The following is a 14,343-nucleotide window of genomic DNA, read 5'->3' on the forward strand; positions in this document are numbered from 1 at the left end:
AATATATAATATGTAATATATGTGTCAGAGGTGGAGGGAACAAGAAGTGGGAGACCAAATTGGAGGTGGAAGGATGAAGTGAAAAAGATTTTGAGCGATCAGGGCCTGAACATGCAGGAGGGTGAAAGGCGTGCAAGGAATAGAGTGAATTGGAACGATGTGGTATATCGGGGTCGACGTGCTGTCAGTGTGGATTGAACCAGGGCATGTGAAGTGTCTGGGGTAAACCATGGAAAGTTTTGTGGGGCCTGGATGTGGAAAGGGAGTTGTGGTTTCGGTGCATTATACATGACAGCTAGAGACTGAGTGTGAACGAATGTGGCCTTTGTTGTCTTTTCCTAGCGTTACCTCGTGTGCGTGCGGGGAGAGGGGGGTTGTCATTTCATGTATGGCAGGGGTGGTGACAGGAATGAATAAAGGCAGCAAGTATGAATTATGTACATCTGTATATATGTATATGTCTGTGTATGTATGTATATATGTATATGTTGAAATGTTATTCCTGGGGATAGGGGAGAAAGAATACTTCCCACGTATTCCCTGCGTGTTGTAGAAGGCGACTAAAAGGGGAGGAAGCGGGGGGCAGGAAATCCTCCCCTCTCTTTTTTGATTTTCCAAAAGGAGGAACAGAGAAGGGGGCCAAGTGAGGATTTCCCTCAAAGGCTCAGCCCTCTGTTCTTAGTGCTACCTCGCCAACGTGGGAGATGGCGAATAGTATGAAAAAAAAAGTTGAAATGTATAGGTATGTATATGTGTGTGTGTGGACGTGTATGTATATACATGTGTATGTGGGTGGTTTGGGCCAATCTTTCATCTGTTTCCTTGCGCTACCTCACTTATGCGGGAGACAGTGACAAAGTATAGTAAATATATATATACCTATAAAATGTATAGGTATGTATATGTGTGTGTGAGGATGTGTATGTATATACATGTGTATGTGGATGGGTTGGGCCATTCTTTTGTCTCTTGCGCTACCTCACTAATTTAGGAGACAGCGACAAAGTATAATAAATGAAATAAATATATTTTATATTATACTTGTTATTATACTTGATCACCATTTTCATACATATTCACCATTTCTCGCATTAGCAAGTTAGCATTAAGAACAGAGGACTGAGCCCTAGGGGGAATATCTCACTTGGCCCCCTTCTCTGTTCCTTTTTTCAGAAAAGTAAAAAACAGGAGGGGAGGATTTCCAGCCCCTGCTCCCTTTCCTTTTAGTCGCCATTACAACGCGCAGGGAATACATGGGAAGTATTCTTTATCTCCTATCCCTATATGTAGGGGAGAAAGGAAACACGAAGAAAGACCCATCCACTCATATACACACATATATACATGCATGCATATATGTACATAGACACATACACATCAACATGTACACATATACATATGTAAATATGTTACATATTCTTACTTGCTCACCTTCATCCATTCCTAGTGCCACCCCTCCCCACAGGAAACAGCATCGCCATCCCCTGCTTCTGGGAGGTAGTGCCAGGAAACTGATGAAAAAAAGGTCACATAGATATTTATGTAAACTAATCAATTTACTTTGTTGAATCTTGAAAAAAATTTTATGAGAAATAAATACATGAATGGAACACTCCACCACTACAAACTGACCTAAGTGTAGTCTTCTATATGTCACATCTTCAGGGTAAAACTATATAAGAGACTCATTTCATTCGACATTAAGAGTAATCAAAACAATATTTTAAGATGCTTGGAAAGTTGAAAGCAGTAAAGGTCAGAAAGCTACTGTATAGTTACTCTTTTCCCCTTAGTTTATGTATCTTATTACCTGAAAAAAGAACAAAGGAGTAGCAGGAGATATTGCCATGTAAGCACAGAATATAATGGACACATCAGGAAAGGTGGGATCCTCCTGTACTTTCTTTTTTTTATATAGTAAGGGAAAGATGGAAAGCATCAAGTTGTATGCCTTCCAGTACAGTGTATTGGTTTGGGAGGTTTGAGCTCCAATATCTTGCAATTTGTATAAGCAGAATTCTAAAGATGTCTGCATCTTCCAGGAAAAGGTTCCTAAGGTAGGCCAAGGCTGATGCCACCTTGTGTACTTCACTCGCCCATAAGGGCTGAAGGGCTTATAGGCAAATGTTGGTTTTGCATGTGCTATAAAATATGGAAGGCTAGTGCTTGCATGTAGTGATAGCAAATGTAAAGAAATTGCATAAATTTGCTTGTATTTATTGTCATTATTTATAATACAGATATATAAATGAAATACTGCTAGGATGGACAAGAAGGCAATGCATGGGTGGCCATAATACCAGAGTGAGATCCAGGTTGAATTACGCAACATGTCCGTTGACAAGGTATTCATCTGTAGGTATTTTTCAAACCCTCTCTTTTATTAGTTGAAGATGGAATTCATTTCATTGAAGTTTTATTCTGTAATTTTTCAGTAGATAGTTTAATGTAAAGTGGTTTGGAAAACAGGTTTTTTTCTCCTATCAGAAGAAGAAAATATTGTAAATAGATATTATGTAAAAGCTAGAAAAAAAATTTTGATTTTATGATCACATGCTGAGACAGAGGAAAGCCTTACAAACAAAATGGCTTATAGCCTTACATACACAATACAGTATCATAAATTGGCAAAAAGTGTAGAAAACGAAACTCATATGCCAGTATCCAGGTTACCACAGCCTATTTTAAGTCAGAAGCCAACAGCTTAATCCAGAGTAACAACCTGCACATTCGGATCACATAAAGTTATTACACGTACTTAGAATATTTTAGTAATGCGTTATTGAATTACATTCACTGGAAAGGTTATAAAACTAAGAGAATTTTTTAAGATAAATAATGATAAATATTTCTTAAATACAGAATCTATATACTTCTAGTCTCTCGTAAAATCCATTGAATGTTGTTGTCGGTCATAATTAAACATATAAAATGCTGAGTGAGAATTTCTAGTTGTATATTATTTAGTCCAGTTTATAAAAGAGAATACAAAGTGAGAGTATCTAGTTGTATACTCCAATTTATAAAAGAGAATACAAAATCACAGATTACATTCTACAAATAACTTAGGACTCCAATGTAGTAACAAGCGAATTTCCAATGGTTTCCTTTAAAGCATCATAAGTAACTGTACCTATCTTCCCAAAACCCAACCTCAATAATATCAACATCACACAGATCTAGTTCTTCATCTAGTGTTCTAGCACAATGCAGGAATTAGTGCACAGTGTTATTTGACTTCATGCATTCAAGAATTGGTGACCTACCTAGGTTACCAAAAAAAAAATTCTGATTCACTCTTTTCAACATCAAGGGTAGGCAAAACTAGAGGCAACTGATATGCTAATGGCTGTTCTGTAACCCAGAAAATCAGAAACACCAATCAAAAGAACTATGCAAAGCATCACTTTTAGTGATTCCTGCTCCAAAGTGACACTGCAGGCATTTTAAAAAGCATTGTTTCACATTTTGTGGGTTAAGTGACATTCTAATCTTGGAAGATTCTGGGAAAATACTTAAAGCAATACTAATTCCTTATCCCATATCATTACTTTACCTCATTACAAGTAATATGAAGCCATATGTACTGGATCTTTTGTGAGACAAGAAATACGTAAATAAGAAAGTGAAAAAAGTTGAAGTAATGAAACCTTTTGACACTCAACTGCACAAAAGTAAGACACCAATGTTTTCATAATCAAAGCATACTATTCTGTGATTGTTCTGTACACCTATAACATTAGAATATCATGTTTAAACAAAAATATTAGTTATTATGGAAACATTTTCTGCTGACCAGTTTGTATAAACTGAGCCCAACTCTTCAGCATTTTTGTTCAATGGCACTTTATTATACCCTACATATAAATTTTCTCCTACTTTTCATGACCATTCCAAGAAAAGAACTTCCTTCAAAATGTTATAAGGGAGAGGTGCATTGGTAACAAGTTGTGTGGGTTACATAAGGATAATATGCTAATTTAACGTTTTCAGGTCTTGTTGGGCCATCAAGAGAAATAATTTTCGATCTTATGTATAAATACAACTAAACAGGATTACACTCCAGAGTTTCTATTAACAGCATCTGACAACAGTTACTTCAAGCAAAAATTTTACTACAAATACTAGTTTACAAGGTAACACTGGCCATTTTTATTATTTTTATTCAAAGGATGTAAAACATTTTAAAACATGATTCTGTTAAAGTACATATTGATTTTCATAACTTGAAAAAAAAAATATTTGATAAAGATATTAATTTTGGAAATGCTGTGTGATGAAAATGTATGAAAATATGGAGACCCATTTACCCTCAGCACCTGATCATTCTGACAAGAATAACAGTGATGCACAGCAATGCCACAGAATTTATATTGGCTAATAAAGTACATCCTTTACTTCTTGAATATTTACCAACATTCTTGATATGTCTGTATACATTTTGCGGTATTTCTAAAGGACGGTCACAATCGTCTTTATATGGACCAATACACGCTGCATAGCCCATCACATGGGCCACATAGTTTTGCTCATGCACTCGATGAAAAAGGTGAGACATTGGTCCTGTGGAGATATGATAAGTTTTAAGTGATAATATTTTCTTTTTGTCATGACAGAATAACTTCAAACATATACCTATTCTGGAAGATGAACAGACTGTCATCTAAATCATACACAGATACAATTAAAATTGTGATGGGTTTTAGTGGTCAGGAAAATGCTTTATGTGATGATCATGACAAAAATGAGTAAAATTTCAGTTGAAAGTAAAAGAAACAAAAAAATGTAATGATAGTAGAATTAAAAAAAATGAAAGCTTGATAAAAGCAGGCTGAATGGCTGTGCATATTTTCAAAAGGGAAACATTCTATTATTCACTTGCCAAATTTTTACTACTGCTGCTTTTATCCTGGAACTTATATTTTCAAGTATTGAGTAGATAAACATCATCATGGGAAACAAATAACTTATTAAACTGGTGAACAGTGAAAGAATGAACAGTCCTCTCATGCTGTTCCATCACCATCCATCCTACATATCAGATTTTTGCAGACCAGAAGTTTGTAAAACAAAACATTATTGATTAACATTTTACCTATTGCATACACTGCAACATCTTCACCACCATGAGTCTCTGAGCCTGGGTAGGTGGGGACAGCAGCAAGAGGCTCAAAATTCTTGTCATTTGTATCTACGCCAGATAAGTTACGTCTTATCACCTGCAAATTTGAGACAAGTTTCACTACAAGAATTGTGGACTGAAATTTTAATTTTCATTATGTTATTATGACTATAGGCATAATGATAAATGGAATATGAGAGCAAGTTGTTTTAACATGGAAGTATGATGGGTATTTATGAGAGAGCTGAGGAGGGTGTTGAAATGGTTTGGATGTATAAAGAGGATGACTGAGACAGTATGCATGTCAGAAGTGGAGGGAACAAGGAAGTGGGGAAACCAAGGAGGAGGTGGAAGAATGTAGTGAAAGATGCTATGAACGTTTGGGACTTGCAAAAGCAGGAGGGTAAGACGCATGCAAGGGATAGGACAAATTAGTGATTTCGCATACATGGGACAATGTGCTGTCAGTGAGTTAAACCAGGGCTCCTGAAGTGGTCATGGGAAAACCACAGAAAGGTCTGTGGAGCTTGGTTATGGATAATGGGCTAGAAAATGGATGTGAGCAAATGAGGCCATTTCTTTGTTTTTGGTGTTGCCTCACTAGTGGAAATGGCAGATATGTATGAAATAAAGATTAAAGATTAAAGATTCGCTGATGATACAGTGCTGGTGGCTGATTCATGTGAGAAACTGCAGAAGCTGGTGACTGAGTTTGGTAAAGTGTGTGGAAGAAGAAAGTTAAGAGTAAATGTGAATAAGAGCAAGGTTATAGGTACAGTAGGGTTGAGGGTCAAGTCAATTGGGAGGTGAGTTTGAATGGAGAAAAACTGGAGGAAGTGAAGTGTTTTAGATATCTGGGAGTGGATCTGGCAGCGGATGGAACCATGGAAGCGGAAGTGGATCATAGGGTGGGGGAGGGGGCGAAAATTCTGGGGGCCTTGAAGAATGTGTGGAAGTCGAGAACATTATCTCGGAAAGCAAAAATGGGTATGTTTGAAGGAATAGTGGTTCCAACAATGTTGTATGGTTGCGAGGCGTGGGCTATGGATAGTGTTGTGCGCAGGAGGATGGATTTGCTGGAAATGAGATGTTTGAGGACAATGTGTGGTGTGAGGTGGTTTGATCGAGTGAGTAACGTAAGGGTGAGAGATGTGTGGAAATAAAAAGAGCGTGGTTGAGAGAGCAGAAGAGGGTGTTTTGAAGTGGTTTGGGCACATGGAGAGAATGAGTGAGGAAAGATTGACCAAGAGGATATATGTGTCGAAGGTGGAGGGAACGAGGAGAAGAGGGAGACCAAATTGGAGGTGGAAAGATGAAGTGAAAAAGATTTTGTGTGATCGGGGCCTGAACATGCAGGAGGGTGAAAGGAGGGCAAGGAATAGAGTGAATTGGATCGATGTGGTATACCGGGGTTGACGTGCTGTCAGTGGATTGAATCAAGGCATGTGAAGCGTCTGGGGTAAACCATGGAAAGCTGTGTAGGTATGTATATTTGCGTGTGTGGACGTATGTATATACATGTGTATGGGGGGGGTTGGGCCATTTCTTTCGTCTGTTTCCTTGCGCTACCTCGCAAACGCGGGAGACAGCGACAAAGTATAATAAAAATATAATAAAATACTTAAAGAAATTTGAAATATTCCACATCAAACATGAGCAACTAAACAAAACAATGGAAAAAGACCTTTAAGCCATTTCTGGAAAAGACCAACTATTGAAAATTATAGAGGTAGTAAAGTCTTGATAAGTATCTTCAAAATTACTCCAAATGTTTTGCTACTATAAAATTGTACATTTTAAGTTTACAACACCTTGGATGCTAGTTTGTTTTCTAAGGTAAAAAACAACTACATTTCTTAAAGGTGTAATTCAAGCAAGGTATAATGCCACACTTTAACACTCATCCCTCAGCACTCGGTTCTTTACCCTGTGTTCTATAAGTCCATTTTATAATTAATATCTATCATGCAATGAGGGTCTGCACCTTTAACTTTGTCAACATATAAGGTACTCATTTATAAATAAAGGTGTGTGTGAAAAGCTGTGTGTCAGCAGCCCAAATCATGCCTGAAACCTATGTCCTCAGATTCATGGCCAGTAATGCTAACTACTTCATAGAGGCTCCAGGTTTTTAAGTTTTATTTCACATCTTGTCTCTCAATTCCTATATCAATTTTAAGGGACTTGGATGTATCCCCTTTAAAGTCACTTTATTTTAACCATCTTTGCAAAGCATATTGCAGTTTGTCTACCATTTTTTGTAGAAACATATTCTTGTCCATTCATTGAAGATATCTAATAGCAGCCTAGATTTTGTGACAAATATGCCTCTAACAATGTAATCAGTCTTACTGTCATCCCTTTTTTCCCCCCTGTATATACCATCTTCAACTTCTGTCAATAAGGTGTAACTTTTGGAAGTGTTATCCTCCTCCTTGACTAATTGGGATTCAACTTGACCTATTTAGTTGATCAGTGTTGTAGCTACTCTAATATCACTTTTTATGTTTTAACACTCCTGGATACTTTTCTTTCAACCCTGTGATATATATTCAGATGTGATTTCAGCTACTTCTGTGCATAAATAACACGGTACCTTAATAGAATAGCTGTACTTACATGCTCACCATTCCATGAGTAATTGAAGCCATGGCCATTGGTGAACATCAGGGTGGTGTACGGGAGGTGATCAGATACATCTTCTTCATTCATCACCACACCTTAAAAACAATGATATTTCAATGAATACAGGTAGATGGGTGTTATGAAGATTACCTGTGTTTCCTAAGTGTATAGTACTGGAAATTTTCAAGTTGTTTGCATTCACAGCTGCAACACATGGCATGTTTCTTTCATACACTGTTATGACAGAAATACCTCATATATTTCTTAATATTGGGTAGTTTCCTATCATGAAATATGTTTCTCTTTCTCTGCTTATTTCAAAAAACTGTCAGTTTTCCTTCTGTCTTTATGAGGCTCTTGCAGCACTAAGGAAGTTGGCCAAGTCCACCAGCACTTTAACATCCAAATCTCTTTTACATGCCTATCAATTACCATGTAAGCCAACAATGCCAGCAGACCATCTTACCTACTCATATATGTATATATCCCTCTTTTTGAACCAGGTATTCCCATTAAACAGCTGACCTAACTCGGTCTTAAACCCCAACCCACAAGATATACACTCATCAGAAACCACACTCCCTAGAAAACACGAGTCACACTGTCCAGCTAAAGCTATGGACATTACCCATCACTGCAACATGACAAACACCTTTTCAAGATACCTCCAGACCCATCATGCCGTTGACACAATTATCATAATGAAGATACCGAGCACTTATTACTAAATTACCTTGCACCTTCTGCTCAGACACAAACACATGATACCTTATGACCTATGTATGGTTCTGACAAGCAAACATGGTCAGCTTCCTGCGTGCTGCAGGAGCCTCATAAGGATACAATGGACTACTGGGGCAGGAGGGTAAGGCAAGACATTGGGAATTTACGATTTATAGTTTTATTACTTGTAAGTTTAGAGTGAGTGCCAATTGTACCGTGAATTCGTTGACTGGGAATTACCTGTGTACATATTAGTATTAGGTTCTTAAGTACAAATGTACTGCCAGCCAGGAAAGGTTAAGGGTTGACATAATGGGCTCCTCATATTGACATGGACCCATGTCTAACATTGGGGCCACTATGCTGACTCTGGGTCATCATCTTTGCACGCGGTATTTCATTTGTTATGCACCCACTGAAGAAGAGAATGATGGTATCATTTTGCTCAGCATTTTTATGTAATATCACGTAACGTGAGATTAGCTTTAAGTTGATTTGGGATAACTGTTAATAATCAGATGTGCCTTGATATGAATTGTATCCTGACAGCAAGGGTAGTTTCGTTCTTACTTAGAGTACTGGCAATGCCATCAACCATACTCAGCTCTTGAAGCTTGATACCACCAGTGCCAATTGTCTCTTCCCCTCTTTATGGAATACCACCCAATTAACCGATCAGAGACAGATTTTTGAACATCCTAATATAATTGGATGCAATTACAAAATGGTGACTGTCTAGTGTTTGATGGAACGCCTGTGAAGCTCTGCCTTCAAGACTACTGCAAACTTTTTGGAGGGCACACTCCGAAGAACCTTACTCCTAGAAAAAGTTGTAGTTGGTGTAATGTAAATACACTTCCCAGGCAAATGCATGAGAGTGCAGGCCAACCCAACTGCACTGGGTCAACATAGCGTGTTATGTTGCATCTCTAGTGGTAGATTGTTTGCTATTAGTGTTGTGAACTGTTATATATATATATATATATATATATATATATATATATATATATATATATATATATATATATATATTTATATATATATATATATATATATATATATTTCTCACATACATTCTTCAAAGCAAACACCTGATCCACACATCCTCTACCACTTCTGAAACCACACTGCTCTTCCCCAATCTGATGCTCTGTACATGCCTTCACCCTCTCAATCAATACCCTCCCATATAATTTACCAGGAATACTCAACAAACTTATACCTCTGTAATTTGAGCACTCACTCTTATCCCCTTTGCCTTTGTACAATGGCACTATGCACGCATTCCGCCAATCCTCAGGCACCTCACCATGAGTCATACATACATTAAATAACCTTACCAACCAGTCAATAATACAGTCACCCCCTTTTTTAATAAATTCCACTGCAATACCATCCAAACCTGCTGCCTTGCTGGCTTTCATCTTCCACAAAGCTTTTACTACCTCTTCTCTGTTTACCAAATCATTTTCCCTAACCCTCTCACTAGGCACACCACCTCGACCAAAACACCCTATATCTGCCACTCTATCATCAAACACATTCAACAAACCTTCAAAATACTCACTCCATCTCCTTCTCACATCACCACTACTTGTTATCACCTCCCCATTTGCGCACTTCACTTTATTTGTATGTAGCATTTATGGATCTGGAGAAGGCATATGATAGAGTTGATAGAGATGCTCTGTGGAAGGTATTAAGAATATATGGTGTGGGAGGCAAGTTGTTAGAAGCAGTGAAAAGTTTGTATCGAGGATGTAAGGCATGTGTACGTGTAGGAAGAGAGGAAAGTGATTGGTTCTCAGTGAATGTAGGTTTGCGGCAGGGGTGTGTGATGTCTCCATGGTTGTTTAATTTGTTTATGGATGGGGTTGTTAGGGAGGTGATTGCAAGAGTTTTGGAAAGAGGGGCAAGTATGAAGTCTGTTGGGGATGAGAGAGCTTGGGAAGTGAGTCAGTTGTTGTTTGCTGATGATACAGCGCTGGTGGCTGATTCATGTGAGAAACTGCAGAAGCTGGTGACTGAGTTTGGTAAAGTGTGTGAAAGAAGAAAGTTAAGAGTAAATGTGAATAAGAGCAAGGTTATTAGGTACAGTAGGGTTGAGGGTCAAGTCAATTGGGAGGTAAGTTTGAATGGAGAAAAACTGGAGGAAGTAAAGTGTTTTAGATATCTGGGAGTGGATCTGGCAGCGGATGGAACCATGGAAGTGGAAGTGGATCATAGGGTGGGGGAGGGGGCGAAAATTCTGGGAGCCTTGAAGAATGTGTGGAAGTCGAGAACATTATCTCGGAAAGCAAAAATGGGTATGTTTGAAGGAATAGTGGTTCCAACAATGTTGTATGGTTGCGAGGCGTGGGCTATGGATAGAGTTGTGCGCAGGAGGATGGATGTGCTGGAAATGAGATGTTTGAGGACAATGTGTGGTGTGAGGTGGTTTGATCGAGTAACGTAAGGGTAAGAGAGATGTGTGGAAATAAAAAGAGCGTGGTTGAGAGAGCAGAAGAGGGTGTTTTGAAATGGTTTGGGCACATGGAGAGAATGAGTGAGGAAAGATTGACCAAGAGGATATATGTGTCGGAGGTGGAGGGAACGAGGAGAAGTGGGAGACCAAATTGGAGGTGGAAAGATGGAGTGAAAAAGATTTTGTGTGATCGGGGCCTGAACATGCAGGAGGGTGAAAGGAGGGCAAGGAATAGAGTGAATTGGATCGATGTGGTATACGGGGTTGACGTGCTGTCAGTGGATTGAATCAAGCATGTGAAGCGTCTGGGGTAAACCATGGAAAGCTGTGTAGGTATGTATATTTGCGTGTGTGGACGTATGTATATACATGTGTATGGGGGGGGTTGGGCCATTTCTTTCGTCTGTTTCCTTGCGCTACCTCGCAAACGCGGGAGACAGCGACAAAGTATAATAAAAATATAAAAAATACTTAAAGAAATTTGAAATATTCCACATCAAACATGAGCAACTAAAAAAAATGGAAAAAGACCTTTAAGCCATTTCTGGAAAAGACCAACTATTGAAAATTATAGAGGTAGTAAAGTCTTGATAAGTATCTTCAAAATTACTCCAAATGTTTTGCTACTATAAAATTGTACATTTTAAGTTTACAACACCTTGGATGCTAGTTTGTTTCTAAGGTAAAAAACAACTACATTCTTAAAGGTGTAATTCAAGCAAGGTATAATGCCACACTTTAACACTCATCCCTCAGCACTCGGTTCTTTACCCTGTGTTCTATAAGTCCATTTTATAATTAATATCTATCGTGCAATGAGGGTCTGCACCTTTAACTTTGCCAACATATAAGGTACTCATTTATAAATAAAGGTGTGTGTGAAAAGCTGTGTGTCAGCAGCCCAAATCATGCCTGAAACCTATGTCCTCAGATTCATGGCCAGTAATGCTAACTACTTCATAGAGGCTCCAGTTTTTTAAGTTTTATTTCACATCTTGTCTCTCTCAATTCCTATATCAATTTTAAGGGACTTGGATGTATCCTCTTTAAAGTCACTTTATTTTAACCATCTTTGCAAAGCATATTGCAGTTTGTCTACCATTTTTTGTAGAAACATATTCTTGTCCATTCATTGAAGATATCTAATAGCAGCCTAGATTTTGTGACAAATATGCCCCTAACAATGTAATCAGTCTTACTGTCATCCCTTTTTTTCCCCCTGTATATACCATCTTCAACTTCTGTCAATAAGGTGTAACTTTTGGAAGTGTTATCCTCCTCCTTGACTAATTGGGATTCAACTTGACCTATTTAGTTGATCAGTGTTGTAGCTACTCTAATATCACTTTTTATGTTTTAACACTCCTGGATACTTTTCTTTCAACCCTGTATATATATTCAGATGTGATTTCAGCTACTTCTGTGCATAAAATAACACAGTACCTTAATAGAATAGCTGTACTTACATGCTCACCATTCCATGAGTAATTGAAGCCATGGCCATTGGTGAACATCAGGGTGGTGTGACGGAGGTGATCAGATACATCTTCTTCATTCATCACCACACCTTAAAAACAATGATATTTCAATGAATAAAAGGTAGACGGGTGTTATGAAGATTACCTGTGTTTCCTAAGTGTATAGTACTGGAAATTTTCAAGTTGTTTGCATTCACAGCTGCAACACATGGCATGTTTCTTTCATACATTGTTATGACAGAAATACCTCATATATTTCTTAATATTGGGTAGTTTCCTATTATGAAATATGTTTCTCTTTCTCTGCTTATTTCAAAAAACTGTCAATTTTCCTTCTGTCTTTATGAGGCTCTTGCAGCACTAAGGAAGTTGGCCAAGTCCACCAGCACTTTAACATCCAAGTCTCTTTTACATGCCTATCAATTACCATGTAAGCCAACAATGCCTGCAGACCATCTTACCTACTCATATATGTATATATCCCTCTTTTTGAACCAGGTATTTCCATTAAACAGCCGACCTAACTCGGTCTTAAACCCCAACCCACAAGATATACACTCATCAGAAACCACACTCCCTAGAAAACACGAGTCACACTGTCCAGCTAAAGCTATGGACATTACCCATCACTGCAACATGACAAACACCTTTTCAAGATACCTCCAGACCCATCATGCCGTTGACACAATTATCATAATGAAGATACCGAGCACTTATTACTAAATTACCCTGCACCTTCTGCTCAGACACAAACACATGATACCTTATGACCTATGTATGGTTCTGATAAGCAAACATGGTCAGCTTCCTGAGTGCTGCAGGAGCCTCATAAGGATACAATGGACTACTGGGGCAGGAGGGTAAGGCAAGACATTGGGAATTTACGATTTATAGTTTTATTACTTGTAAGTTTAGAGTGAGTGCCAATTGTACCGTGAATTTGTTGACTGGGAATTACCTGTGTACATATTAGTATTAGGTTCTTAAGTACAAATGTACTGCCAGCCAGGAAAGGTTAAGGGTTGACATAATGGGCTCCTCGTATTGACATGGACCCATGTCTAACCTTGGGGCCACTATGCTGACTCTGGGTCATCATCTTTGCACGCGGTATTTCATTTGTTATGCACCCACTGAAGAAGAGAATGATGGTATCATTTTGCTCAACATTTTTATGTAATATCACGTAACTTGAGATTAGCTTTAAGTTGATTTGGGATAACTGTTAATAATCAGATGTGCCTTGATATGAATTGTATCCTGACAGCAAGGGTAGTTTCGTTCTTACTTAGAGTACTGGCAACGCCATCAACCATACTCAGCTCTTGAAGCTTGATGCCACCAGTGCCAATTGTCTCTTCCCCTCTTTATGGAATACCACCCAATTAACCGATCAGAGACAGATTTTTGAACATCCTAATATAATTGGATGCAATTACAAAATGGTGACTGTCTAGTGTTTGATGGAACGCCTGTGAAGCTCTGCCTTCAAGACTACTGCAAACTTTTTGGAGGGCACACTCCGAAGAACCTTACTCCTAGAAAAAGTTGTAGTTGGTGTAATGAAAATACACTTCCCAGGCAAATGCATGAGAGTGCAGGCCAACCCAACTGCAGCACATCTGCACTGGGTCAACATAGTGTGTTATGTTGCATCTCTAGTGGTAGATTGTTTGCTATTAGTGTTTGTGAACTGTTATATATATATATATATATATATATATATATATATATATATATATATATATATATATATATATATTTATATATATATATATATATATATATATATTTCTCACATACATTCTTCAAAGCAAACACCTGATCCACACATCCTCTACCACTTCTGAAACCACACTGCTCTTCCCCAATCTGATGCTCTGTACATGCCTTCACCCTCTCAATCAATACCCTCCCATATAATTTACCAG

At 38.1% G+C, this 14,343-nt stretch overlaps 2 protein-coding genes across 3 annotated transcripts in view; one reads left to right on the top strand and one right to left on the bottom strand.

Moving 5' to 3' along the window:
* The window catches only part of LOC139758077 (ionotropic receptor 21a-like), a 99,227-nt gene that overhangs the window by 2,086 nt on the left and 82,798 nt on the right, over positions 1 to 14,343 (top strand). The gene's annotated exons all lie outside the window — the stretch shown is intronic.
* Positions 2,202 to 14,343, bottom strand: part of LOC139758078 (alkaline phosphatase-like) — a 61,100-nt gene continuing 48,958 nt past the window's right edge. For both annotated transcript variants that reach the window (XM_071679161.1, XM_071679162.1), the window contains 3 exons: positions 7,742 to 7,842; positions 5,096 to 5,219; positions 2,202 to 4,563 (listed from right to left, as the gene is read on the bottom strand). In XM_071679161.1, the coding sequence (XP_071535262.1) occupies positions 4,313 to 4,563; positions 5,096 to 5,219; positions 7,742 to 7,842 (476 nt within the window). In that variant the 3' untranslated portion in view covers positions 2,202 to 4,312. The remainder of the gene's footprint in view (positions 4,564 to 5,095; positions 5,220 to 7,741; positions 7,843 to 14,343) is intronic.

The sequence above is a fragment of the Panulirus ornatus genome, chromosome 29 (genome assembly GCF_036320965.1).
Source record: "Panulirus ornatus isolate Po-2019 chromosome 29, ASM3632096v1, whole genome shotgun sequence".
Classification (NCBI taxonomy): domain Eukaryota; kingdom Metazoa; phylum Arthropoda; class Malacostraca; order Decapoda; family Palinuridae; genus Panulirus; species Panulirus ornatus.